The sequence below is a fragment of the Salvelinus fontinalis genome, chromosome 6 (assembly GCF_029448725.1).
Source record: "Salvelinus fontinalis isolate EN_2023a chromosome 6, ASM2944872v1, whole genome shotgun sequence".
In the NCBI taxonomy this organism is placed as follows: domain Eukaryota; kingdom Metazoa; phylum Chordata; class Actinopteri; order Salmoniformes; family Salmonidae; genus Salvelinus; species Salvelinus fontinalis.
The window spans coordinates 49,147,497-49,175,436 of record NC_074670.1 but is presented as its reverse complement, the minus strand read 5'-3'; the positions used below and the strand labels follow the sequence as shown (position 1 = coordinate 49,175,436).

The window sequence follows — 27,940 nt, the reverse complement described above, 5'->3', positions numbered from 1 at the left end:
GTTGTTGAGGGGTTCTCAGCGGCATATCGTTTTCTACTTGTAGTGCAACCAGAACAGACTAACAACAACAGTCCCAATGCATCTCCATGTTCATACATTTAAAAAGTAGTTATGTTACAAAACACACCAGAATACCAGAGGGTTATTTGTTCAACTTTATTGAGAAAAAAAAATAAAAGTAACCATTAAATAGCAGAGCTATTAGTTGATCGATCAGCCATCGAGAGCTTTGAATAACGTATTCAGTGCAAAAGCGAGAACAGTGTTGTGGATGATGGATTAACTAATGGCTCCCGTTCTAAAAACGACAAAAGGAAAAGGATTAACAAAAAAAGGTGAATCTTTAAAAAGTGGACACGTTTGCTCTCAACTCTTTTCATTCTCAGCAGCACATAAACCAAATATTTATCTTATCAACATGCATAAAATGTTTGTCCTTATTTACTGCAGATATAGCTAACTTCAGCAATTCTCCATTCAAACAGTTAAGAGTAAGTGTATAATATTCACAGACCTCAGTTCTCTAACGCTATTGGCAAATCTTACAAAAATGTGATTGCACCATGTTGATCCTCTCAATACAGAAATTGTGGCATTTGGAGAATCCTTATTCCTTTTAGTTGGCACTTTCTGTGTGAACTTAGAGAAATCAAGAGCTCTTCAAAGTGGCTGTGGTTGGCTTTATACATGCTCCATTGAGAGTTCTGATCAATTGGCATCTTTTGGAAAGAAGGGGGCCATGGAGACGTTTTTCCTTGTTAAGAGCATGTAAATAAATTCATGGGGTGGGGGGGCGAAAAATAAAATTACTGTTATTGGCTGATGTTAAGGGGTTGCGGCCGAATGGGCAAAATAATTACAGCAATTGAAAGTTTATTCCATCTATAATGCAAGTTGTTACGACCATGACAGATTATCACATGGCATACTTCTGAGTCCATTCCCGGGCTATTCTGTTGTACCTGTGGAGATAGAACAAATCAGCAAAAAGAAAATAGACTATCAATACACAATAGACAAGGGGTGTAAAGATCACGAACGCCATGCATTACAACACAGCAACAGGTTGCCAACTACCCAAGTTGAGATCCACGACGTTCACACATAAAACCCCCCATAGTCCCACCAAAATGGCATTCAATATTGTCAATAAACAGTCCCAGACAGAAATACTGTCAGTACCAAGCCAAAATCTACCGATGCAAAGGCAGATTTATTTAGAGCGGCCAAATATATGTCATCCTAGAGTTAGTTGAAGTGCTGTCAATAATATCACTGTCACAACCAATGACTGTATATATCAACTGTTTTAGGCAGCGGTGGTCCCGGCCCATCCACTGAAGAGCCAGGACCACCCAATCATATTGAGCAACAAAAAAAGATATATACACTGAACAAAAAATAAAACGCAACATGTAAAGTGTTGGTCCCATTTTTCATGAGTTGACAGAAATTTTCCATATGCACAAAAAGCTTCTCTATGGAATTCACATGACTGGGCAATGGCGCAGCCATGTGTGAGCCTGGGGGGGGGCATAGGCCCACCCACTTGGGAGCCAGGTCCATCCACTGGGGAGCGAGGCCCAGCCAATCAGAATTAGTTTTTCCCCACAAGGGCTTTAATACAGACAGAAATACTCCTGAGCACCCCCCTCCCCATCCTCAGATGCTTCCGCAGGTTAAGAAGCCGGATGTGGAGGTCTTGGGCTGGTGCGCTTACATGTGGTCTGGTTGTGAGGCCGGTTGGATGTACTGCCAAATTCTCTAAAACAACGTTTGAGGCAGCTTATGGTTGAGAAATTAACATTCAATTATCTGGCAACAGTTCTGTTGGACATTCCTGCAGTCAACATGCCAATTGCACGCTCCATCCAACTTTAGACATCTGTGGCATTGTCTTGTGTGACACAACTGCACATTTCAGAGTGGCCTTTTATTGTCCCCAGCATAAGGTGCACCTGTGTAATGATCATGCTGTTTAATCAGCTTCTTGATATGCCACACCTGTCAGGTGGATGGATTATCTTGGCAAAGGAGAAAAATGCTCACTTAACAGGGATGTAAACATAATTTTAGAGATTAGGGCCTAATTCATTTATTTCAATTGCTAGATTTTTTTCTACAAACCCAAACTCGGTAAAATCTTCTTTTTTTTTCTTAGGGGTGGATCAGCTTAATATTGCAGAAAGATTGTTGCTTCAATCAATGTAATTGTCTGCATCATTTCCAATCCCCCATATCTTTTTTTGAGATATATATATATGTATTAACACATACATAAACACATATATACATACTTATTTTTAAATATACCTTTATTATTCCCCGCAAACACTACCACCCTTCCCCCAATTGGAGTAAACTAATAAACAATAACACTTAGGCTTCTACCTTCAGTTTATACTTATTTTACAATAGTTATATTTTGTTTGTTTTGAGTCCTTCCTCTATTTCTGATGTCCATCCAGTTTGATTTCTATTTGTAACTGTGCTATTTCGCAACATTTCTGAACCTATATCCATTTTACAGACCCCGTATGTTTTACATTTGTTGTCTTGTTATTAGTCCCACCCTTCAGCTCCATTCAACCCCTCCCATCTATCTCTTGACACCATCCATTTTGGATTTCTATTTGCCATATATTTTTCAACTGTGCTGTGATGCTTCACAACAGTACTGAACCTTTCTATTCTCATAGCTTCTACAGATAGTAAATTAAAGATACATTTCTTTGCTAAAATAATGATTATATTATTGATCGACTATAGCTTTTCAAATCACCCAGTGTTGCTATCTGCAGCGTTAGTTCTGGGCAAATGTTGCCATTCCTGGACCTGTGACCAAAAACGAGCTACATATGGACAGTATCAAAATAAATGATCTAATGACTGCCTCCTCACAGAAAAATCTGCAGAGCTGGGAAGATTGTATCCCACAAATATATAACATTCTATTGGTTGCAAGAATTTTGTATAGTAATTTAAATTGAAAAAAATCTAAGTTTTGAATCCAGCATTGTTTTGCGTGTCAATTCATAAACCATGTGCCATGGAATGTGTACATCAAATCTCTTCCAACTATTTTGCAATTTATAATGGCACAGCTGTCAATCTTTTAGTCCTTAAATTGGTATATGTTTTTATTTATCACACTTTTCTTTAACCATTTATGTTCTTTTAATGCAGGGTCGACAGACAAGTTCCTTACTTTTTCCCCCTTCTACTTGCCTCTTCCATTTGTGGTAATGATGCAATAAATTGGTTTTAATTTTGGGAAGAGCAGACATTTCCATATGTCTGTGTTAGCTGCATGTGTGACAACTCCACCAGTCCTATTTATGATATCATTCACTAAAAGTATACATTTTTTTAAACAATTAATCTGAAAAAGTATTTTTTATTATCAATTAGTATATTTGAGTTTAACCACAATATTTGTTGTATTATTTGTTCTGTCTTTTCAGGTGGATTAAACTGAAATTGCAACCAACTTTCAAAGGCTTGTTGAAAAAAAGAACGAAAGTTTGGAAATTATTTGGTTTTCAAATAACCCGAAAGCGAGCAGTTGTATAATGTATTCTGAATAAAGGGAAAAGGGCCATTCTTGAACATGGGGTGAGACATTCCTACCAATTTACAAGAGAACAAGTTTGGATTTAAGTATAACTTTTGTATGACGGATGCCTTTAGTGAGAGGTCTAATGCTTTAATATTTAATCATTTCTGCCCTCCCAATTCATATTCAGTATATAAATAGGCCTTTTTAATTTTGTCTGGCTTGCCATTCCAAATAAAATTGAAGGCAAAACCTTAAGCAAATAGGTAAAGTGTGATATGACTAAAGAGTTAATCAGGGTGATTTTTCCACAAATAGACAGGTATTTTCCTTTCCATGGTAGCAAGATCTTATCTATTTTTGCAAACTTTCTATAAACATTTATTAGTGAGATCATTTCTTTCTTTTCGGATTTGTATACCGAGTACGTCCACATCCCCGTCAGACCATTTTATTGGTAAACTACACGGTAATGTAAAATGCGATTTTTTTTGTGATCCAATACATAATATAGCACACATAATTTGGTTTTAATCCAGAGGTTAGCAAAACTTAGTGGAATCTTTGCATGTTGCGTTTATATTTTTGTTCAGTGTATATACACACACACTGAGTGTACAAAACATTAAGAACACCTGCTCTTTACATGACAGACTGACCAGGTGAATTCAGGTGAAAGCTATGATCCCTTATTGATGTCACTTGTTAAAGCCACTTCAAAACAGTATAGATGAAGGGGAGGAGACTTGTTAAAGGATTTTTAAGCCTTGAGACATGGATTGTGTGTGTGTGCAATTCAGAGGGTGGTAGTAGGTGCCAGGCGCAAAAGTTTGTGTCAATAACTGCAACGCTGCTGGGTTTTCCCACACAACAGTTTCCAGTGTGTATCAAGAATGGTCCACCACCCAAAGGACATCCAGCCAACTTGACAACTGTGGGAAGCATTGGGGGAAGAATTGGAGTCAACATGGGTCAGCATCCCTGTGGAACGCTTTGGACACCTTGTCGAGTCCATGCCCTGACAAATTGAAAGCAAAAGGTGGGGGGGGGGGTGCAAACTCAATATTAGGTAGATGTTCCTAATGTTTGGTATACATCTCACACAGTACTAATCAGAAATTTGGACACCTACTCATTCAAGGGTTTTTCTTAATTTTTCCTATTTCTACATTGGAGAATAATAGTTAAGACATCAAAACTATGAAATAACATATGGAATCATGTAGTAACAAAAAAAAGTGTTAAATCAAAATATATTATATATTTGAGATTCTTCAAAGTAGTCACCCTTTGCCTTGACTGCTTTGCACACTCTTGGCATTATCTCAACCAGCTTCATGAGGAATGCTTTTCCAACAGTCTTGAAGTAGTTCCCACATTTGCTGAGCACTTGTTGGCTTCTTTTCCTTCACTCTGCAGTCCAAGTTATCCCAAACCATCTCAATTGGGTTGAGGTTGGGTGACTGTGGAGGCCAGGTCATCTGATCCAGCACTCCATCACTCTCCTTCTTGGTCAAATAGCCCTTACACAGCCTGGAGGTGTGTTTTGGGTCATTGTCCGGTTGAAAAACAAATGATAGCCCCACTAAGTGCAAACCAGATGAGATGGCATATTGCTGCAGAATGCTGTGGTAGCCATGCTGGTTAAGTGTGTCTTGGGGCCTCCCGAGTGGTGCAGTGGTCCAAGGCACTGCATCGCAGTTGCTAGCTGTGCCACTAAAGATCCTGGTTCGAGTCAAGGCTCTGTCACAGCCGGCTGCGACCGGGAGACCCATGGGGCGGCGCACAATTGGCCCAGCGTCGTCCGGGTTAGGGGAGGGTTTTGCCATCGCACTCTAGACTCCTGTGGCGGGCCGGGTGCATGCATGCTGACATGGTCACCAGTGTTACGGTGTTTCCTGTGACACGTTGGTGGCTGGCTTCCAGATTAAGCAGGCATTGTGTCAAGAAGCAGTGCGGTTTGGTTCAGTTGTGTTTTGGAGGACGCATGGCTCTCGACCTTCGCCTCTCCCAAGACCATATGGGAGTTGCAGCGATGAGACAAGTGGGACACCACGAAATTGTGGAGGAAAATGAGTAAAAAAGAATTTTTTTTTAATGAATTCTAAATAAATCACTGACAGTGTCACCAGCAAAGCACCCCCACACCTCCTCTATGCATCATGGTGGGAACCACACACAAAGACAGCGGTTGGAACCAAAAATCTCAAATTTGGACTCATCAGACCAAAGGACAGACAGTTGTTTCTCTTTGCTTATTTGAGCTGTTCTTGCCATAATATGGACTTGGTCTTTTACCAAATAGGGCTATCGTCTGTATACCACCCCTACCTTGTCACAACACAATTGATTGGCTCAAACGCATTAAGGAAGGAAATTCCACAAATTAACTTTTAACAAGGCACACCTGTTAATTGAAATGCATTCCAAGTGACTACCTCATGAAGCTGGTTGATAGAATGCCAAGATTGTGCAAAGCTGTCATCAAGGGTGGCTACTTTGAAGAATCTCATCAAATATATATTTAACACTTTTTTGGTTACTACATGATTCCATGTGTTGTTTCATAGTTTTGATGTCTAAACAATTATTCCACAATATAGAAAATAGTAAAAATAAAGAAAAACACTTGAATGAGTAGGTGTGTCCAAACTTTTGACTGGTACTGTGTACATATTTTTTAACGCTCTCTACTTGTTAGTGTTCCAAACAGGACATTTGTCTTTTTACCTAAACATGCAAACACCATCAGATAGAATTCACAGCAAGCAATGCACTGGATTGACATTCAGATGGGCTGGAATGACATCTAACTGAAAGCCACACCCCAAATAAGCCAAGAATAGGACTGCATTGAGGCAGAAACCACTGTGCTTCTATGGCTATATGCACCATGCCACTGCTTAGTTCATTAGCAAACAAGACAGCTCATAATCCAGTGCCTTTATCACAGTCACACTTATACTTTAATTAGATTCAAATGCAAAATTATCTCAACCCCATGGCAAAACGTGTAGAATAGCATGAGATTAGCTATAAAAACAGCAGTTTCCTCTCTACCCAATGACAAAATGTGTAGAATTGCAGGAACTTAGACGTTGTGTTTTTTTTGGGCCAACCCACATTTCTGCAGGCCCACCCACAAAAAATGTCTGGCCAAAGCTATTGATCGCGTGACACCACTCATTCCCGCATTTGAAGTCAAATAAGTTAGTTGAGATGGCGTCCCATGTCAGAGATTTATGTAGACATAACATGCAGTTTGAGCTACACCGGGAAGTGACGTTGCAGGCTAGCTCAGTGCTGCCCCCTCTCATTGAGTATCTCAAATTGAAGGCCGACCAGGGTACTGCAGGCTGCCATTAGCTACAAAATGATCCTCATAACTTCTGTGTTCGATTTTAAAATAATCAGGAAATACACCTGGTGTAGTAAAAGTAATTATTGGTGCCATGATTGTCATCAAAAATTATATTTTTATTTACACAAAGATTGCCATTTTTCCCTTCACTATAATGGGGGGATCTTGATTTCTGCAAACAATGCCTGTAGTACCACGGTCGGCCTTGAACTTCGTGGATTCAATGAGAAGGGAGAGGAGTCCTTCTCCCCTGGTCACAACCCATAAAGCTCCACCACAGACACACACACGGTCCACTCCCTTCACAATGCAGGGCAGTCTTACCCTAAAGCATAGCGTACTTGTCTGTCCATTCTCTCGCTAGTCTATTATACCTGATATGGAAGGAAAAGTCCTATATTATAAAGATATGACATTATAGGAATTAACTATTATTTAGCACCTATCTTGTTCAAGTCTTGGATCAAAAAGTAGCATAATATTTTTCACAAATATTAGAGTATGCAGTTCATGAACAAAATGTAGAACAAAGCTGGGTCTACAGTATACTTACTTTTCAGTATCTGTTTTGTAGATACGGGCGATTTCTGGCACTAACGGGTCGTCAGGGTTGGGGTCACATAAGAGAGAACAAATGGACAAAAGTACTGAAAAGGAGATTAAAAATAAGTATTAGAAGTGGATCTTAGGCATGTGAATTGAAATGAAGTCACAAGGTAAAAATGTGTATCACAAAGCATGAAAAACAACGGACATCCTACCTTTAGAGATAGTTAATGCTGGAGACCACTGTGATCTCAAAATATCCAGGCAGATGCTGCCGTTACTGTTAATATTTGGGTGATAAATTCTTGTGGTGAATGCTAGCTGCAATGAAAAGGTTGGAGCAGCAATCAAACACATGATTACATAAGATCAACGGAAACCATACTCCTCAATCGACTACATGCATCAAGAAAACTATTAATTGTAATAGAACAGAGGAACAGGAGAGGAAATAATTACCTTAGGTGGCTTGAAGGGGTAGTCTGTGGGGAAATGAATGGTCAGGAAAAAAACGCCACCTTGGTATGGACTGTCATTCTGAAAAGAAACTAAAATGTCAACGGACACACTGACCAGCCAAAACGAATGCAACTTCCATGAGCAAACACTTCATAAATTATACTTACAGGCCCCATAATTGTAGCTTGCCAATGAAACACTGCAAAACCAGAAAGTAGATAGTTAGAAACATGTTTCAATGTTGAGAATGTTCGCTCAAATAAAAGTGCTTAGTTTGGCCTTACTGTCATCTCCAACAGGGCCGGCGGAACACTGTGCAGGAGGGTCCCTGGCCAGGTCGTTCAGCTCCTGAAAGAGGGACCAAACCAGGACACCATCAGTCCCACTGTTCCCCTACCAACATGGTTATTGAGTTTCTCATCCCTTCAACTCCACCTATTTAGTTGATCCAGCATAATGGCTGTGGTTGCAAACACGTGTGCATTGGTGATTATTTTATAGGACAACTGGAAACAGCAAACTCCATGATAATGCTACTGCACAGACCTCACAGTTGTATTTCGAAGGGCATTTACATTGCTGCCATTGCAAAGAGCACTGCACAGTAAGTATTTCTAAAGGTTAATTAGGGACGGAGGAAAAGAGGAATCAATTTTCATAATGACACAGCACAATGACTAGTCTTGGCCCTAGTGAAAGTGGGAAGTGACTTAACAGGTTGCTTGTATTGCAGTGGTAGAAAACATGAGCCCTGCCATAGCAAACACTTCAGGAAACCAAATTAGGTAAGAACTTCTTCGGCCAATAAATACAATTATATTTGTCATGTGCTTCGTAAACAACAGGTGTAGACTAGTGGTCACAATACCACAGGGTTAAAAATTCTGAGTAGCCTAGAGTTCTGTTCGCCCCATCCCCTTGTTCACATTTTCTAAATGTTCTACGCATGTGCTTCGCAAAAACCTGTCACTGAAATTCACATTCTACTCAATACAACAAACTGAATTTAACTTCACACTGTATAATAGAATACTGCATAGAATTTCTGATTTGCAAAGGCCTACCTGTGATTTGGCTGGAGGAATGGGAGGAAGGAATATACATGTATAATGATCTGCAAGTTATTGTGGCAGTAAGGGAAAACACTGCATTAAACTTTTACTCAGTTAACACACACACACACACAGCTCCCAACTTATAACGTTAGGCACCATATAACATTTAAGAACCACCAGAAAGATAATTTAAATATATTTTAGGATTACATTGAAGCACATCTCATGAGTAGCAGACCCTTTTCCTTTCTTCCTGTGCCAATCAAATTTGCCTAGACCTACTGTCAAGCCCAAGAAACTCCTAGCAGATGAACTTAAACTGGACCCTAAACTCATCGAGATGGAGGACGCATATGAATGGCACTTACAGCCCAGATCTATAGATCTATTCTCAGGTGAGCCAAGTGCCTGAAGGGAACCAAAATTATTCATTCATTAATGAAAACTTCTCCGAAAAGGAACACCTCAAAAGAAAGGAACTGCTGCCACGACTAATTGAAGAACAAAAGAAAGGCAACATCGCATACCTGAAGTATGATCAGCTGGTCGTTCACCCCCCATCTCATAGGCCTATGGCAAGTCACTCAGCTATATTACACTGATTTGACACACACGCATTCACACTAACAGATACACATATTTACTGTAATTTGTTCATGCGTTTCACCTAACCTCAAGCGGATCCTTTGTCCGAACCACCCAGGGCATTTGAACTGATCCCAGAGGCTGACCCAAAACGCCGCAGCCGAAGAAGAGGCAGACGGAGTGGTCTTCTGGTCAGACTTCGTTGGCATGCACAACACCCACCGTTGCCGAGTATATTACTTGCTAATGTCCAGTCTAGATAACAAGGTAGACGAAAATAGGCCAAGGGTTGCTTTCCAGAGAGACATCAGGGATTGTAACATACTCTGTTTCACGGAAACATGGCTCTCTCGGGATATAGCCACCTGGATTCTTTGTTTCGCGCCGAAAGGAATAAATATATCGCCTGGAAGAAGATGGACAGGGTGTATGTTTCATGATTAACGACTCATGGTGTAATTGTAATAACATACAGGAACTCAATTCCTTTTGTTCACCCGACCTAGAATTCTTCAATCAAATGCCGACCGTATTATCTCCCAAGAGAATCCTCCTCGGATATTGTCACAGCCGTGTAGATCCCCCCTCAAGCCGATACCACGACAGCCCTCAAGGAACTTCACTGGACTTTATGCAAATCATATATCCTGAGGCTGCATTTATTGTAGCTGGGGATTTTAACAAGGCAAATTTGAGAATAAGGCTACCTAAATTCTATCAGCATATTGACTGTAGCACTCGCGCAAGAAAAACACTGGATTACTGGTAATCTAACTTCTGCAATGCATACAAGACCCTCCCCCGCTCTCCCTTCGTCATATCTGACCAAGACTCCATTTTGCTCCTCCCTTCATATAGGCAGAAACTCAAAACTGGATGTGCCCGTGCTAATAACTATTCAAAAGGTGGTCTGACCAATCGGAATCCACGCTTCAAGATTGTTTTGAACACGCAGACTGGAATATGTTCCGGGAATCCTCAGAGAGTAATATCGACGTAAACGCTGATTCGGTGAGTTAGTTTATAAGGAAGTGTATAGATGTTGTACCCACTGCCTATTAAAACCTATCCTAACCAGAAACCGTGGATAGATGGTGACAGTCGCACAAAACTGAAAGCGCGAACCACTGCACCGTGGAAAGGTGACTGGCAATATGGCCGAATACAAACAGCCTAGTTTTTCCCTCCACAAGGCAATCAAACAAGTGAAATGTCAGTATAGAGACAAAGTGGAATCGCAAATCAACGGCTCCGACGCGAGACGCATGTGGCCGGGTCTACAGACAATCACGGACTACAAAAGGAAAACCAGCCACGTCACAGACAAAACACCTTTGCCTGCTTTGAGGATAATACAAGGATTACGGGCTCTCCTTCGCCGACGTGAGTAAGACTTTTAAACGCGCTAACACTCGCAAGGCTGCTGGCCCAGACAGCACCCCTAGCCACGTCCTCTGAGCATGCACAGACCAGCTGGCTGGAGTGTTTACGGACATATTCAATCTCTCCCTATCCCAGTCTGCTGTCCCCACATGCCAAGAAGGCAAAGGTACCAAAGTAAGCAAAAGGTAACTGAATTAAATGACTACCACCCCGTAGCACTAACCTCTGTCATCATGATGTGCTTTGACAGACTAGTCAAGGATCATATCACCTCCACCTTAACGGTCATCCTAGACAAGGTCTGGGCAACTCCATTCCTCTGGGGCCTGAATGGTGTCACACTTGCCACACCTAACACACCTAACACAAATAATCAACTAATCATGATCTTCAGTTAAAAATGCAATTAGTTTAAAATCAGATGAGCTTTCTAGGGATGGGGGAAAAGTGTGACACCAATCAGGCCCCAGAGGACTGGAATTGCCCAGGCCTGCCCTAGAACCACTTCAATTTGGTTACCGCCCCAATAGGTCCAAAGATGATGCAATCACCATCACACTGCCCTATCCCATCTGAACAAGAGGAATACCTATGTAAGAATGCTGTTCATTGACTACAGCTCAGCATTCAACACCATAGTACCCTCCAAGCTCATTAAGCTGGAGGCCCTGGGTCTCAACCCCTGACGGGCCGCCCCAGGTGATGGAGGTAGGAAACAACATCTCCACTTCGTTGATCCTCAACACTGGGGCCCCACAAGGGTGCGTCCTCAGCCCCCTCCTGTACTCCATGTTCACCCATGACTGCGTAGCCATGCATGCCTCCAACTCAATCAGGAAGTTTGCAGACGACACAACAGTAGTAGGATTGATTACAAACAACGACGAGACAGCTTACAAGGAGGAGGTGAGGGCCCTGGGAGAGAGGTGCAAGGAAAAGAACCTTATCACTCAACGTCAACAAAACAAAGGAGCTGATCGTGGACTTCAGGAAACAGCAGAGGGAGACCCTCCCTAACCACATTGACGGGACAGCAGTGGAGAAGGTTGAAAGGTATGTTCCTTGGTGTACAAATCACGGACAAACTGAAATGGTCCACCCACACAGTGTGGTGAAGGCACACTTTCTTCAGGAGGCTGAAGAAATGTGGCTTGTCACTAACAGAGCTGCCTACATAGACTTGAAATCATTGTCCACTTTAATAATGTTTACATATCTTGCATTACTCATCTCATACGTACAGTTGAAGTCGGAAGTTTACATACACTTAGGTTGGAGTCTTTAAAACTAGTTTTTCAACCACTCCACAAATTTCTTGTTAACAAACTTTAGTTTTGGCAAGTCGGTTAGGACATCTACTTTGTATATGACACAAGTCATTTCTCCAACAATTGTTTACAGATTATTTCACTTATAATTCAGTGTATCACAATTCCAGTGGGTCAGAAGTTTACATACACTAAGTTGACTGTGCCTTTAAACAGCTTGAAAAATTCCAGAAAATTATGTCATGGCTTTAGGAGCTTGGAATGGAATAAGAATATATACATATAAATATATGGATGAGCAATGATAGAGCGGCATAGGCAAGATGGTTTAAAAAACAATATATACAGTTGAAGGCAGAAGTTTACATACACCTTAGCCAAATACATTTAAACTCAGTCTCACAATTCCTGACCTTTAATCCAAGTAAAAATTCCCGGTCTTAGATCAGTTAGGATCACCACTTTATTTTAAGAATGTGAAATGCCAGAATAATAGTAGAGAGAACGATTTAATTCAGCTTTTATTTATTTCATCACATTCCCAGTGGGTCAGAAGTTTACATGCACTCAATTAGTATTTGGTAGCATTGCTTTTAAATTGTTTAACTTGGGTCAAACGTTTCAGGTAGCCTTCCACAAGCTCCCCACAATAAGTTGGGTTAATTTTGGCCCATTCCTCCTGACAGAGCTGGTGTAACGGTCAGGTTTGTAGGCCTCCTTGCTCGCACACGCTTTTTTAGTTCTGCCGACAAATTTTCTATAGGATTGAGGTCAGGGCTTTGTGATGGTCACTCCAATACCTTGACTTTGTTGTCCTTAAGCCGTTTTGCCACAACTTTGGAAGTATGCTTGGGGTCATTGTCCATTTGGAAGACCCATTTGTGACCAAGCTTTAACTTCTTGACTGATGTCTTGAGATGTTGCTTCAATATATCCACATAATGTTCCATCCCCATGATGCCATCTATTTTGTGAAGTGCACCAGTCCCCCCTGCAGCAAAGCACCTCCAAAACATGATGCTGCCACCCCCATGCTTCACAGTTGGGATGGTGTTCTTCGGCTTGCAAGCGTACCCGTTTCCTCCAAACATAACAATGGTCATTATGGCCAAACAGTTCTATATTTGTTGCATCAGACCAGAGGACATTTCTCCAAAAAGCACAATCTTTTTCCCCGTGTGCAGTTACAAACCGTAGTCTGGCTTTTTTATGGCGGTTTTAGAGCAGTGGCTTCTTCCTTGCTGAGCGGCCTTTCAGGTTATGTCGATATAGGACTTGTTTTACTGTGGATATAGATACTTTTGTACCTGTTTCCTCCAGCATCTTCACAAGGTCCTTTGCTGTTGTTCTGGGATTGATTTACAGTTTTCGCACCAAAGTACGTTTATCTCAAGCTTCTAAAGCCATCACATTTTCTGGAATTTTCCAAGCTGTTTAAAGGCACAGTCAAGTTAGTCTATGTAAACTTCTGACCCACTGGAATTGTGATACAGTGAATTATAAGTTAAATAATCTGTCTGTAAACAATTGTTGGAAAAATGTATTGTGTCATGCACAAAGTAGATGTCCTAACCGACTTGCTAAAACTATAGTTTGTTAACAAGAAATTTGTGGAGTGGTTGAAAATCGAGTTAATGACTCCAACCTAAGTGTATGTAAACTTCTGACATCAACTGTATATCTTTACCAAATCTACGCAAACGGGTATTGTTCCTAAATATTAGAAAATTGTTATCCCATCTTTACAATCTGTGGATCAAAGATGTTTTACAAATAGTCACCCAATATCTGTACTACCATGTTTTTCTAAAATCCTAGAAAAATTGGTGTATAAAAGAATGTTGAAACATTTTTAAAAATCAACTATTCTCTGTGAGCACCAATATGGTTTTCGTAAAAAATATTCCACAGATAAAGCTCTTTTGCAACTTGTGGATAAAATATTTACAGTCCTTAAAAATGAATACGCTCTTGGCATCTTTTTAGATTTATCCAAAGCGTTTGACACGGTTGACAAACTATTACTTTCTAAATTGCATTATTACGGTTTTCATGATTATATAGTTATGTTTATGATAGAGAATTTCTTTAGGCAAATGGCATTAGCATCTACCAGGGCCAAGATATCCTGTGGCGTCCCACAGGGTTTGATAATTGGACCTTTGTTATTCATAATCTATATCAATGACCTTGCTGCTGTGTCTTCTACCGTACTTCCCATTCTCTTTGCTGATGATACCAATTAGATTTACATCACACAAGAATTTTGATTTACTAATTAATGAAGCCAACTCAGGTATGGCCACATTTTCTGAATGGTTCCAGATAAACAAATTATCTTTAAACGTTAACAAAAATCCAACTTTATTGTATTCACTAGTAAGAACATGAAATATTGTAATACTGAGCAAGGATCTCAATTGGTGGGAATGAAATGGAACAAGTCACATCCACTAGATTCCTTGGAGTTCTAATTTATGAAAAGTTATCCTGGAAAAATCATATTCAATTTGTCTGCAGCCAAGTGATGAAATATGTTGGTATCATCAGAAAAATGTGTGGTTTGGTTCATCAGGCTCACCAACAGATGCATATCTGTATTCCCAGTCATGTGAAATCCATAGATTTGGGTCTAATTTATTTACTTCCATTGACTGATTTGCTTATAAGAACTGTAACTCAGTTAAATCTTTGAACTTGTTGCATTTAGATTTTTGACCAGTATAAATCTGCGCAAATCAAAATAGGAAGAAAAAAAGGTAACCTGTAATAAGGGTAATTTTAAAAACCATTTAGGCTAGAGACAAGCCGTTCTCTGCTGTAAAGCTGCAAGCATGCCAGCCGCAAAACTGTGCTCCATTTCCCCACTTGCAGTGTAATCAGACTGGCCTGTGCTCATGGTTATAACAGGCGATTACATTATACAATGTATCAACTTCTCTCGCTCTGCTCCAATGTCACAAATGTACAAATATAACAGAAGACTCATCAGGGTCTGCATCCCTGCTCACCATCACGGTTAAACTATATTTTAAAAACGGATGGCGCAACAGATGCACAGGAAGAGCGGATGGAGAGAAGCAGGTGAGTGAGGGTTGGCAGGGGATGCGGCTGGCGGATTACAGCTGCCACGTGATTTGCACATTAAAGTGAAGTGGATATTATTAGACCGGCGCATACTAGTGGCTTTTGCTTAAATTCAACTGAATTTAGGAACAAAACTGCCTTTATAAAACTTTTATAATAGGTGCCAGCTAGTTCTTTAGAAGAGCTGAAAAACGTGGTAGTATCATATGAAACGGTACTCTAAAATGTTGGTATCATAAGTATCATGATGTTTTGGTACTGTGATATTACCGTGGTATCGGTATACCATGCAACTAATAGTGAAATATTTACTTACGGGCACTTCAACAATAAATACACAATGAGTAACGATAACTTGGCTATATACACGGGGTACCAGTACCAAGTCGATGTGCAGATGTAATTGAGGTAGATATGTACATATACAGTAAAGTATGCAAGTAGTCAGACCCCTTGACCCTTTCCACTTTGTTACGTTACAGCCTTATCCTAAAATTGATTACATTTTGCGTGTCAAAATATATAATAGCACTGTCAAAGCTGTACGAAAAAGTCTGCAAACAAGCAAACACGGGCCACGAACGATGTGTTTACAATAGCGCTTTGGTAATACAGCATCATTTGTTCGACCGCAACTTCTGGGGTAGCTAGCTTTAGCTTGGTACCTAGCTAGCACCAATACAACCAGCCTGAAAACAATGACCAGTAAAAACTGAAGTCATTTCCATTATTCTTAGCAACGATTTAGGAATCCTTGTGAGTAAGTATTAGCTAGGTTGCCACTTGTTGTTCGCCTATTGAAATTGAACTTCAGCTCATGAAAATAAATAGCTAGCCAGCTACTTAACCCTGTTGCCCAAAGATAACATTATAAGCAGCCAGCTAGCTTCATCTGGCTAGTTATGCTCGACTGGACCGGGTTGTTTTGTGAAGCTAGCCACAACAATTAGGCACAATAGTGAGATTTGCCGTCTGCCTTCAAAATAAAAGTATGTCAATGACAGTGATGCAAATGAATACAAACAGCAGAATTACGTCATACTTATATTTTGAAGGCTAACTGCAAAGTCCACTATTGTGGCTAGCTTCACATAGATGGGTCCAACCATTAATCAAATAAGAACTGTCTTATAAATTACGGTTATTTTAGATGACACATAGCAATATAGTTATCTAGCTAGCTATAGCTAATGAAACAATGTTTTGCTATGTTTTTGGGGAAGAACATTGTTTGCATCCATAAGCTAGCTAGCTTTTTTTATGACCAGCACTCTAGGTGCGCAAGACAACTTTACCAGCACCATAGCATACGTATCGATGAATCATTGTGACATGAAATATGAGTGATAGTGTAATCAATGTGTAACTACGTAAAAAATTAAATTAAATTATTATATGACGTGCAGTCATATTCATATGCAGTCATATTCAGGTCCAGATTGGTCAACAAGCTTATTTGACACGTCAAATAGTGTTATAGTATATTTTTTGACACGAAAAGACCCAAACGGCGTTCCATAGCAAAGACCCAAACAGCATTCCATAGAAATCCTGGTTGAGAATGAAACGACTGAACAAACAAACGAAACAGCACAGCAAGTAAGTGAAAAAAATTGGTTTTGATTATGTTTTACTGGTATTGGGGACATACATAAACACAAACACAATAACCTTTGGTCAGTGTGATGTGTGTAACCTTTATTTAACTAGTCAAGTCAGTTAAAAACAAATTCTTATTTACAATGACGGCCTACCCCGGCCAAACCCGGACGACGCTGGGAATCACAATAACGCCCTATGGGAATCACAATCACGGCCGGATGTGAGACAGTCTGGATTCGAACCAGGGACTGTAGTGACACCTCTTGCACTGAGATGCAGTGCCTTAGACTGCTGTGTCCATGTGTGTGTTTTAACTATTTAACTGTACTAGAATGCTTAAAAGGCTGATTTTTTTTTAATTTTATATATATTGGTTATCGGTATCGTTTTTTTGGGGCAAGGAAAATATTGGGTATCGGTGCATCACTAATTTCTACAAACCCGTTTTCGCTTTGTCATAATGGGGTATTAGGGGGAAGATAGATTTGAATATATTATTTAATCTATTTTAGAATAAGGCTGTAATCTAACAAAATGTGTAAAAAGGGAAGTGGTCTGAATACTTTCCAAACACACTGTAGGTAGGGATAAAATGACTAGGCAACAGGATAGACAGCATATGCGGTGAGTCAATAGAGTTAGTGCAAAAAGACTCAATGCAGATAACCAATAGCCACCTGTACTAAATATTTAGCAGTCTTAAGGCTTGGAGGTAGAAGCTGTTCAGGGTCCTGTTGATTACAGTCTATATTCCATATGGGTCTGATTGGGAGAGGATGAGAATGTTTGTCATCAAATAGATCAGTAAAAGAGGTGTAAGTCAAGCCTTGAACAGGTAGGAAGCTGTGGGCTGTATTTCCGTCAGGCACAGGTGGTGTCTGTGCAAAGCTGAGATAGCGTATAAACATACACAGCTGTCACTCAACCAGTAACAGGCTAACAGCCTGTGTGACATGGGCTTAGGATTCCTCTACTATGTTCAACTAACCGGTTAGAAAGATCAACACTCAACCATTATGTAAATACAGACCTGCTATAACTCAGTAATAAACATAGGACTGTAAAGACTTGAGTGATGCGTATGTGAGTTGAGGCAAGTAATTAGTATCTAGCGATAGGGAATACAGAACTTTGCATGATAGATGAAAGCCTAACAAATTGTGGCAATGTCTTACTCAAACACCTGAGTCAGAATGAGGATTGGCCTGACCAGTGTTATACTGTGGGAGCCCAAACGGGAGGGAAAGACAACAGCAGCATTGCTGTCAGTATGTGTCTATCTGCACTCAAGCCCTTCTCTGTGGTTGAATAAACCTAAAGAGTGGGCTTAGTGAAATTAGAAAGGTTTTTGATAAGAAGCAAAGTTATATGCATCGTACTTAATGTTTAGGTCTACATTTTGTTGTTGGTTTCATAAACTATGCTGGGTTCAATTCAGTTCAATTGTGTCAGTATCTTTGAAACTATAATCTATCAAAATAAAGTTGCACACTCCATAAATAAACTCACAGCACTTTAATGGGTATTTACCAACGTGTCGGCATAACTGTACCTTATTGGTTATTCACCGTTAGTCGGCACCTCCACACAAACTTATTTTTCTGGGTGTGTGCCAGCTCATGTTTTTAATCTACTAGTACCTTTGAAACTAATTCCAATAGGTTCTTTATGGTAGAAGTTAATTGTACAGTAACAACCAATGTTCCCCTTTATTTTCAGGCAGGACTCAAAGGGCTTTGAAGCAACATCCAGGGATACCAACAATTTATTTTTAGGCATGGGCCCTGTCCCACTTAAGGTGAACAGCTAGCAGCATAAGCCAACATTAGTTTACATCTATTCAAACTGAACGTTTATAAGATACTCCTTACATAAAAACATCCTCAACAAAAAAAAGTTTCAAGGATGTAGGCATTGGTTTAACACCTACTACAGCAATGTAATGTTGGTGACCTCATCCATGGTGTTTTAGTTTGAATGTTTGCCAATGACAATAGGCATACCTATCACTTAATGCCATGGCCCTATAACATTCAAAGCTGAGTAATATGGTATGCTTTCAACTAACTACATTTTCTTGCATTTTCAACTCAAGTGTCAGTGAATGACACCTCTAAACCAAGATTAGGAGAGGTGTTTAATGTAGAACTTGGCTTAGGGGGGCACAGCAATTCCAGACTAACATAGTAGTAACACCACAGCAGCTAGCTAAGTCTATTTTTATGCCCGTGTTTCTTAAAATAGTAGAGGCCAGAAAAAAATACCCACACCAGGATAACACTTGACTCGGCCAACTTGCATGACAAGGTTTATATTTCCAGCAAGGAACTCCAACCCGAAACATGCCACGAGCTGGTAACGTTAGTGGTATGCAACAGCCTTATCCTCTCTCTCATCAGGTTTCACCATATCTTGTTAACTCCAGTAGAAGTTTAAGGGATAACGTTACTAGTTTACAAACTTTACACGAACTAACCTGACGTTAGTCGAGTCATTTAGCTTGGATTTTAGCTACTTAGATTCTTTACTAATGTTTTGGTCACACTCACTTTAAAGTGGCTAAAACTAGCTGACATTAGCTAGCTAAGCTAGGCCCTGCTGACACCTTGCTACTGCTAGCTAAAATGGCTAACCAAAAGCCAAGGCAGCACGCTTGGCTAGCTAACGTTATAGCGAGCTAAGGTTATAGCGAGCTAGCTAACGTTACAGCGAGCTAGCTAACGTTATAGTCAGCTGCCCACTGTACAACGACATTAACTAACGTAGTTATCTAACTAAAACGACATATCAATTTCACCACATTAGCTACCTGCTACAGAAGATATAACTTATTAAGCAGTATTTACGGCAAAGCGTCAAACAATCCATTTACCTTGTGAATTCGTTTTAAGGCCATTCTGCCAGTGCGTAGCAGGGAGCGGTTGTCGAAGAGGGAGAGCACAGGCTAGCTACGTGATGCTAACTAGCATATATCAATTAGCTGTAGTGTAAGGCGAACTACCTAACGTGTTAGTTACCTAGCTAGCTTTACAAAAACTGACAATTTTACTTTTACAGTTGAGACAAGGGTATCAATATAGAATGATATTCTGGCTTTCCTTTGTCGACAGCCTTTGACTGCACTGATATTATAATGTTGCCGTTACAAACTTGACCAGCCGAATGATTACGTTAGCTCGGCTCGTTCTTCTGGTCACGACTGTGATGTGAGCAATATTCGCGATGAGTACAATCAGTGGTTCGCCTTCAAAAGAAAAGTCCCGCATTGAAACTGATGCAAACGGATACAAATAGTTCAATCATGCCACAATTGGACTAGGTAATGCTAAACAAGGTTGGAATGTCCTTACATAAAGACAATCATTTATTCATTTTACAATAAACAACAAAAATCTGTTGAAATCTCAAAACGTTTGACAGCTGCACCATTGAAAGTCTCTTGACTGGCTGCATCACTGCTTGGTACTAAGAGGCTCCTGAACAGCTTCTATCCCCAAGCCATAAGACTTCTAAATAGCTAACAAAATGGATGCACAGACTATCTGTATTGACCCTTATATTATATATATATTTTTTGCACTGTCTCTATGCATACTCTATGCACATTCTACCCACTCACTCACACACACTCACTCCAACACACTCACTCCAACACACACACACTTAATTTGCTCACACACATTCATACTGACTCACACATGCACATACAATCATCATATACTGTATATCCTATAGTCAGTCACAAGTGTGTGTGTGTGTGTGTGTGTGTGTGTGTGTGTGTGTGTGTGTGTGAGTGAGTGAGTGAGTGAGTGAGTGAGTGAGTGAGTGAGTGAGAGAGAGAGAGAGAGAGAGAGAGTGCATGAGAGAGAGTTTGTGGTGTTATTTTTCCATATTAATGGATTGGAGAGTTTTGTTGATGTGAGTTGGTGCCCGTTTGATGACATCTGGTTGACATCAGATTGAATTAATTTATTCATTTAATTAAATCCATTAAAGGGGCAATCTGGGATTGGTACATCAATTTTTGGACTTTTAAATTATTAAAATATAGCCATTGATTTTTGAAGAATGTAACTTAGAAATGCCTCATGAGCAACAGTCTTACCCCATCAGAACCCAAAATATAAGCTTGGTTTACTTCAAGCCATACAGAAACACTGTTTTGCTTCAAAACATGATTACAACTATAATTTTGATCTCAAGGATGGTCAGTCCTTGCATCCATATGTGAGAGTTCTTGCGTCTATGTGTACATTTTTGCTGCCCCATTCCTCAGCTGTTTACCAAATAAAGTGGGGAAATGCTTTGTTATTGTTTGATTTCCCCTTTAAAAGTGGAAGACCTGCAGGACTATTTAATGTCCATGATTCAGATTTACTAGCTCATAATAATGACTTACTATCTCATAACTCTGATTTACAATCTCGTGCATAGTGCATAGTCTGATTTTTGTTTGGGGGGTGGCGGGAACAAGCTTCCATAATTATGCCATGGAGCGAAGGGAAGATTTAGAGCCGTTTTAAAGCTCAGTTTAAAAGCCAATTTCCTGCAATTTTACATTTTTCCATGTCTTATGTGTATCATATCATACCAGGAGTCGAATCCCAACCCGAACCCCCCCCCCCAAATTAACAAAAATAATTCAACTCTGGGCCCACGGTCCATATTGAGTAATACTTCCAAAGCTGTGGCAAAATGGCTTAAGGACAACAAAGTCAAGGTATTGGAGTGGCCATCACAAAGCCCTGACCTCAATCCTATAGAATATTTGTGGGCAGAACTGAAAAAGCGTGTGCGAGCAAGGAGGCCTAAAAACCTGACTCAGTTACACCAGCTCTGTTAGGAGGAATGGGCCAAAATTCACCCAACTTATTATGGGAAGCTTGTGGAAGGCTACCGAAACGTTTGACGCAAGTTAAACCATTTAAAGGCAATGCTACCAAATATTAATTGAGTGTATGTAAACTTCTGACCCACTGGGAATGTGATGAAAGAAATTAAAGCTGAAATAAATCGTTCTCTCTACTATTATTCTGACATTTCACATTCTTAAAATAAAGTGGAGATCCTAACTGATCTAAGACAGGGAATTTTTACTAGGATTAAATGTCAGGAATTGTGAAAAACTGAGTTTAAATGTATTTGGCCTAAATAAAGTGTGCGCCTGTTCACAACTCCCTGCTCTCCTGCACCTGACTCCTCTCCCAGTACGCACACCATTGACAGATATAGATACTTTTGTACCCGTTTCCTCCCGCATCTTCACAAGGTCCTTTGGTGTTCTTCTGGGATTGATTTGCCCTTTTAGCACCAAAGTACGTTCATCTCTAGGAGACAGAACGGGACTCTTTCCTGAGCGGTATGGCGGCTGCGTGGTCCCATGGTGTTTATACTTGCGTACTATTGTTTGTACAGATGAACACGGTACCTTCAGGCATTTGGAAATTGCTCCCAAGGACGAACCAGACTTGTTGAGGTCTACAATTATTTTTCTGAAGTCTTGGCTGATTTCTTTTGATTTTCCCATGATGTCAAGCAAAGAGGCACTGGGTTTCAAGGTAGGCCTTGAAATACATCCACTGGTACACCTCCAATTGACTCAAATTATGTCAATTAGCCTATCAGAAGCTTCTAAAGCCATGACATTTTCTGGAATTGTCCAAGCTGTTTAAAGGCACAGTCAACTTAGTGTATGTAAACTTCAGACCAACTGGAATTGTGATACAGTGAAATAATCTGTCTGTAAACAATTGTTGGAAAAATGACTTGTGTCATGCACAAAGTAGATATTCTAACCGACTTGCCAAAACTATAGTTTGTTAACAAGAAATCTGTGGAGTGGTTGAAAAACGAATTTTAATGACTCCAACCTAAGTGTATGTAAACTTCCGACTTCAACGGTACATATGAGATGAGTAATGCAAGATATGTAAACATAATTAAATTGACTAGTGATCCATTTATTAAAGTGGCCAATGATTTCAACTCTGTATGTAGGCAGCTTATGTTACAGCTTACATTACTCTGTATGTAAGCATCTGTGTTAGTGATGGCTGTTTAACAGTCTGATGGCCTTGAGATTGAAAAACAGCTTCTGTCTCTCGTTCCCAGCTTTGATGCACCTGTACTGACCTCGCCTTATGGATGGTAGCGGGGTGAACAGGCAGTGGCTCGGGTGGTTGTTGTCCTTGATGATCTTTTTGGCTTTCCTGTGACATCTTGTGTTGTAGGTGCCCTCGAAGGCAGGTAGTTTTCCCCCGGTGATGCGTTGTGCAGACCGCACCACCCTCTGGAGAGCCCTGCGGTTGAGGGAAGTGCAGTTGCCGTACCAGGCGGTGATATAGCCCGACAAGATGCTCTCAACCTGTAAAAGTTAGCGAGGGTTTTCGGTGACAAGCCAAAGGCGCTCTTGCGCCTTCTTCACCACACTGTGTGCATGGACCATTTCAGTTTGTCAGTGATATGTACACCGAGGAAATTAAAACTTTCCACCTTCTCCACTGCTGTCCCGTCGATGTGGATAGGGGGGTGCTCCCTTTGCTGTTTCCTGGAGTCCACGATCATCTATTTTGTTTTGCTGACATTGAGTGAGAAGTTATTTTCCTGACACCACACTCCGAGGGCCCTCACCTCCTCCCTGTAGGCTGTCTCGTTGTTGTTGGTAATCCTACCACTGTAGGCTTGATGATTGGGCACGACAGGCTTGAAGAGGGCATGACAAAGCCTATTCCCCCTCAGGAAACTAAAACGATTTGGCATGGGTCCTGAGATCCTCAAAAGGTTCTACAGCTGCAACATTGAGAGCATCCTGACTGGCTGCATCACTGCCTGGTATGGCAATTGCTCGGCCTCTGACCGCAAGGCACTACAGAGGGTAGTGCGTACGGCCCAGTACATCACTGTGGCTAAGCTGCCTGCCATCCAGGACATCTACACCAGGCGGTGTCAGAGGAAGGCCCTAAAAATGGTCAAAAACCCCAGCCACCCCAGTCATAGACTGTTCTCTCTGCTACCGCATGGCAAGCGGTACCAGAGTGCCAAGTTTAGGACAAAGCGGCTTCTCAACAGTTTTTACCCCCAAGCCATAAGACTACTGAACTGGTAATCAAATGGCTACCCGGACTATTTGCATTGTGTGCCCCCCCCAACCCCTCTTTTTACACTGCTGCTACTCTCTGTATATCATATATGCATAGTCACTTTAAGTATACATTCATGTACATACTACCTCAATTGGGCCGACCAACCAGTGCTCCCGCACATTGGCTAACCGGGCTATCTGCATTGTGTCCCGCCACCCGCCACCCACCACCCACCAACCCCTCTTTTACGCTACTGCTACTCTCTGTTCATCATATATGCAGTCACTTTAACCATATCTACATGTACATACTACCTCAATCAGCCTGACTAACCGGTGTCTGTATGTAGCCTCGCTACTGTATATAGCCTGTCTTCTTACTGTTGTTTTATTTCTTTACTTACCTATTGTTCATCTAACACCTATTTTGCACTATTGGGTAGAGCCTGTAAGTAAGCATTTCACTGTAAGGTCTACACCTGTTGTATTCAGTGCACGTGACAAATAAACTTTGATTTGATTGGGTTGGAGGCGTGCATGGCCACGCAGTCGTGGGTGAACAGGGAGTACAGGAAGGGGCTGAGAACGCACCCTTGTGGGGCCCCAGTGTTGAGGATCAGCGTAGTCGAGATGTTGTTTCTTACCTTCTACCCGTCAGGAAGTCCAGGACCCAGTTGCACAGGGCGGGTTCGAGACCCAGGGTTTCAAGCTTAACAATGAGTTTGGAGGGTACTATGGTGTTGAATGCTGAGCTGTAGTCAATGAACAGCATTCTTACATAGGTATTCCTCTTGTCCAGATGGGATAGGGCAGTGTGCAGTGTGATGGCGATTGTGTCGTCTGTGGACCTATTGGGGCGGTAAGCAAATTGGAGTGGGTCTAGGGTGACAGGTAGGGTGGAGGTGATATGATCCTTGACTACTCTCTCAAAGCACTTCATGATGACAGAAGTGAGTGCTACAGGGCGATAGTTCAGTTACCTTAGCTTTAATGGGAACAGGAACAATGGTGGCCATCTTGAAGCATGTGGGGACAGCAGACTGGGATAGGGATTGAATGAATATGTCCGTAAACACACCAGCCAGCTTGTTTGCGCATGCTCTAAGGACACGGCTAGGGATGCCGTCTGGGCCGGTAGCCTTGCGAGGGTTAACACGTTTAAATGTTTTACTCAAGTTGGCCACAGAGAAGGAGAGCCCAAGGCCTTAGGTAGCGGGCTGCGTCGGTGGCACTGTATTGTCCTCAAAGCGCGCAAAGAAGTTGTTTAATTTGGCTGGAAGGAAGACGTATTGACTGGGCTGGTTTCTTTTTGTAATCCTTGATTGTCTGTAGACCCTGCCACATACGTCTTGTGTTTGAGCCATTGAATTGCGACTCCACTTTGTCTCTATACTGACGCTTTGCTTGTTTGATTGCCTTACGGAGGGAATTACTACACTGTTTGTATTCGGCCATGTTTCCAGTCGCCTTGCCATGATTAAATGATATATAGCCTATAAAGTGCAGGCAAGGACCAAAAACCAGCTGTCTCTTGCTGCCACTTTGCGTAACTAACTTTATCAACTTTCGCACAAGCTCCTTCTCCCACCTCAAAAAACAGTGACATCAAGCTCAATGACCCCCCTCAGCTCCCAGCTGTGCCCTGGACACCATTTGTGAATTGATCGCCCCCCATCTAGCTTCAGAGTTTGTTCTGTTAGGTGACCTAAACTGGGATATGCTTAACACCCCGGCAGTCCTACAATCTAAGCTAGATGCCCTCAATCTCACACAAATCATCAAGGAACCCACCAGGTACAACCCTATATCCGTAAACATGGGCATTATTATAGACATGATCCTGACCAACTTGCCCTCCAAATACACCTCTGCTGTCTTCAATCAGGATCTCAGCGATAACTGCCTCATTGCCTGTATCCGCTACGGGTCCGCGGTCAAACGACTACCCCTCATCACTGTCAAACGCTCCCTAAAACACTTCTGCGAGCAGGCCTTTCTAATTGACCTCATCCCGTCAGTTGAGGATGCCTGATCATTCTTTAAAAGTAACTTCCTCACCATCTTAGATAAGCATGCCCCGTTCAAAAAATGCAGAACTAAGAACAGATATAGCCCTTGGTTCACTCCAGACCTGACTGCCCTCGACCAGCACAAAAACATCCTGTGGTGGACTGCAATAGCATCGAATAGTCCCCGCAATATGCAACTGTTCAGGGAAGTCAGGAACCAATACACGCAGTCAGTCAGGAAAGCAAAGGCTAGCTTTTTCAAGCAGAAATTTGCATCCTGTAGCTCTAATTCCAAAAAGTTCTGGGACACTGTAAAGTCTATGGAGAACAAGAGCACCTCCTCCCAGCTGCCCACTGCACTGAGGCTAGGTAACACAGTCACCACCGATAAATCCATGATAATCGAAAACTTCAACAAGCATTTCTCAATGGCTGGCCATGCCTTCCACCTGGCTACTCCAACCTCGGCCAACAGCTCCGCCCCCCACCCCCGCAGCTACTCGCCCAAGCGTCCCCAGCTTCTCCTTTACCCAAATCCAGATAGCAGATGTTCTGAAAGAGCTGCAAAACCTGGACCCATACAAATCAGCTGGGCTTGACAATCTAGACCCTCTATTTCTGAAACTATCCGCCGCCATTGTCGCAACCCCTATTACCAGCCTGTTCATACTCTCTTTCATATTGTCTGAGATCCCCAAGGATTGGAAAGCTGCCGCGGTCATCCCCCTCTTCAAAGGGGGAGACACCCTGGACCCAAACTGTTACAGACCTATATCCATCCTGCCCTGCCTATCTAAGGTCTTCGAAAGTCAAGTTAATAAACAGATCACTGACCATCTTGAATCCCACCGTACCTTCTCCGCTGTGCAATCCGGTTTCCGAGACGGTCACGGGTGCACCTCAGCCACGCTCAAGGTACTAAATGATATCATAACTGCCATCGATAAAAGACAGTACTGTGCAGCCATCTTCATCGACTTGGCCAAGGCTTTCGATTCTGTCAATCCCCATATCACCATGCTAGGTAAAGTTCCGCCTTATCTCAGTTCACTGGTCACGATAACAACACCCACCCATAGCACGCGCTCCATCAGGTATATCTCACTGATCATCCCAAAAGCCAACACCTCATTTGGCCGCCTTTCCTTCCAGTTCTCTGCTGCCTGTGACTGGAACGAATTACAAAAATTGCTGAAGTTGGAGACTTTTATTTCCCTCACCAACTTTAAACATCTGCTATCTGAGCAACTAACCGATCGCTGCAGCTGTACATAGTCCATCTGTAAACAGCCCACCCAATTTACCTACCTCATCCCCTTACTGTTTTTATTTATTTACTTTTCTGCTCTTTTGCACACCAGTATCTCTACTTGCACATGATCATCTGATGATTTATCACTCCAGTGTTAATCTGCTAAATTGTAATTATTCGCTCCTATGGCCTATTTATTGCCTACCTCCTCATGCCTTTTGCACACAATGTATATAGACTCATTTTTCCCCCCTACTGTGTTATTGACTTGTTTATTGTTTACTCCATGTGTAACTCTGCGTTGTTGTCTGTTCACACTGCTATGCTTTATCTTGGCCAGGTCGCAGTTTTAAATGAGAATGTCACGCCCTGGCCTTAGTATTCTTTGTTTTCTTTATTATTTTAGTTAGGTCAGGGTGTGACATGGGGAATGTTTATGTTTTGTTGGTTTTGGGTGTTTATATGGTAAAGGGGTTATGGGGTGTAGTATATGGGTTTGTGTTGAGTGTAGATGTCTAGCGTTGTCTATGTATGTTTAGTTATCTAGGAGAGTCTATGGTTACCTGAATGAGTTCCCAATTAGAGACAGCTGATTTCGGTTGTCTCTGATTGGGAGCCTTATTTAGGGTAGCCATAGGCTCTCATTGGTTGTGAGTAATTGTCTATGTAGAACGTTTGTAGCCTGTATGTATGTGC

At 41.4% G+C, this 27,940-nt stretch overlaps 1 protein-coding gene across 2 annotated transcripts; it reads right to left on the bottom strand.

The window, feature by feature from the left end:
* Positions 1-142: 142 nt before the first annotated feature.
* Positions 143-20,119, bottom strand: LOC129857995 (ubiquitin-conjugating enzyme E2 D2-like). 2 transcript variants are annotated; one of them, XM_055926820.1, is made up of 8 exons: positions 19,775-20,119; positions 8,207-8,270; positions 8,090-8,121; positions 7,923-8,000; positions 7,679-7,784; positions 7,471-7,564; positions 7,242-7,291; positions 143-962 (listed from the first exon to the last, which is right to left on the bottom strand). In XM_055926820.1, exons 1-7 carry the CDS (start codon positions 19,796-19,798, stop codon positions 7,243-7,245), a joined length of 447 nt encoding a protein of 148 aa, XP_055782795.1. In that variant the 5' UTR covers positions 19,799-20,119; the 3' UTR covers positions 143-962; position 7,242. The 2 variants fall into 2 exon arrangements, with proteins under 2 accessions (XP_055782795.1, XP_055782797.1); XM_055926822.1 differs by lacking the exon at positions 7,242-7,291 and having other exon boundaries at positions 19,775-20,118.
* Between the last annotated feature and the right edge of the window lie 7,821 nt (positions 20,120-27,940).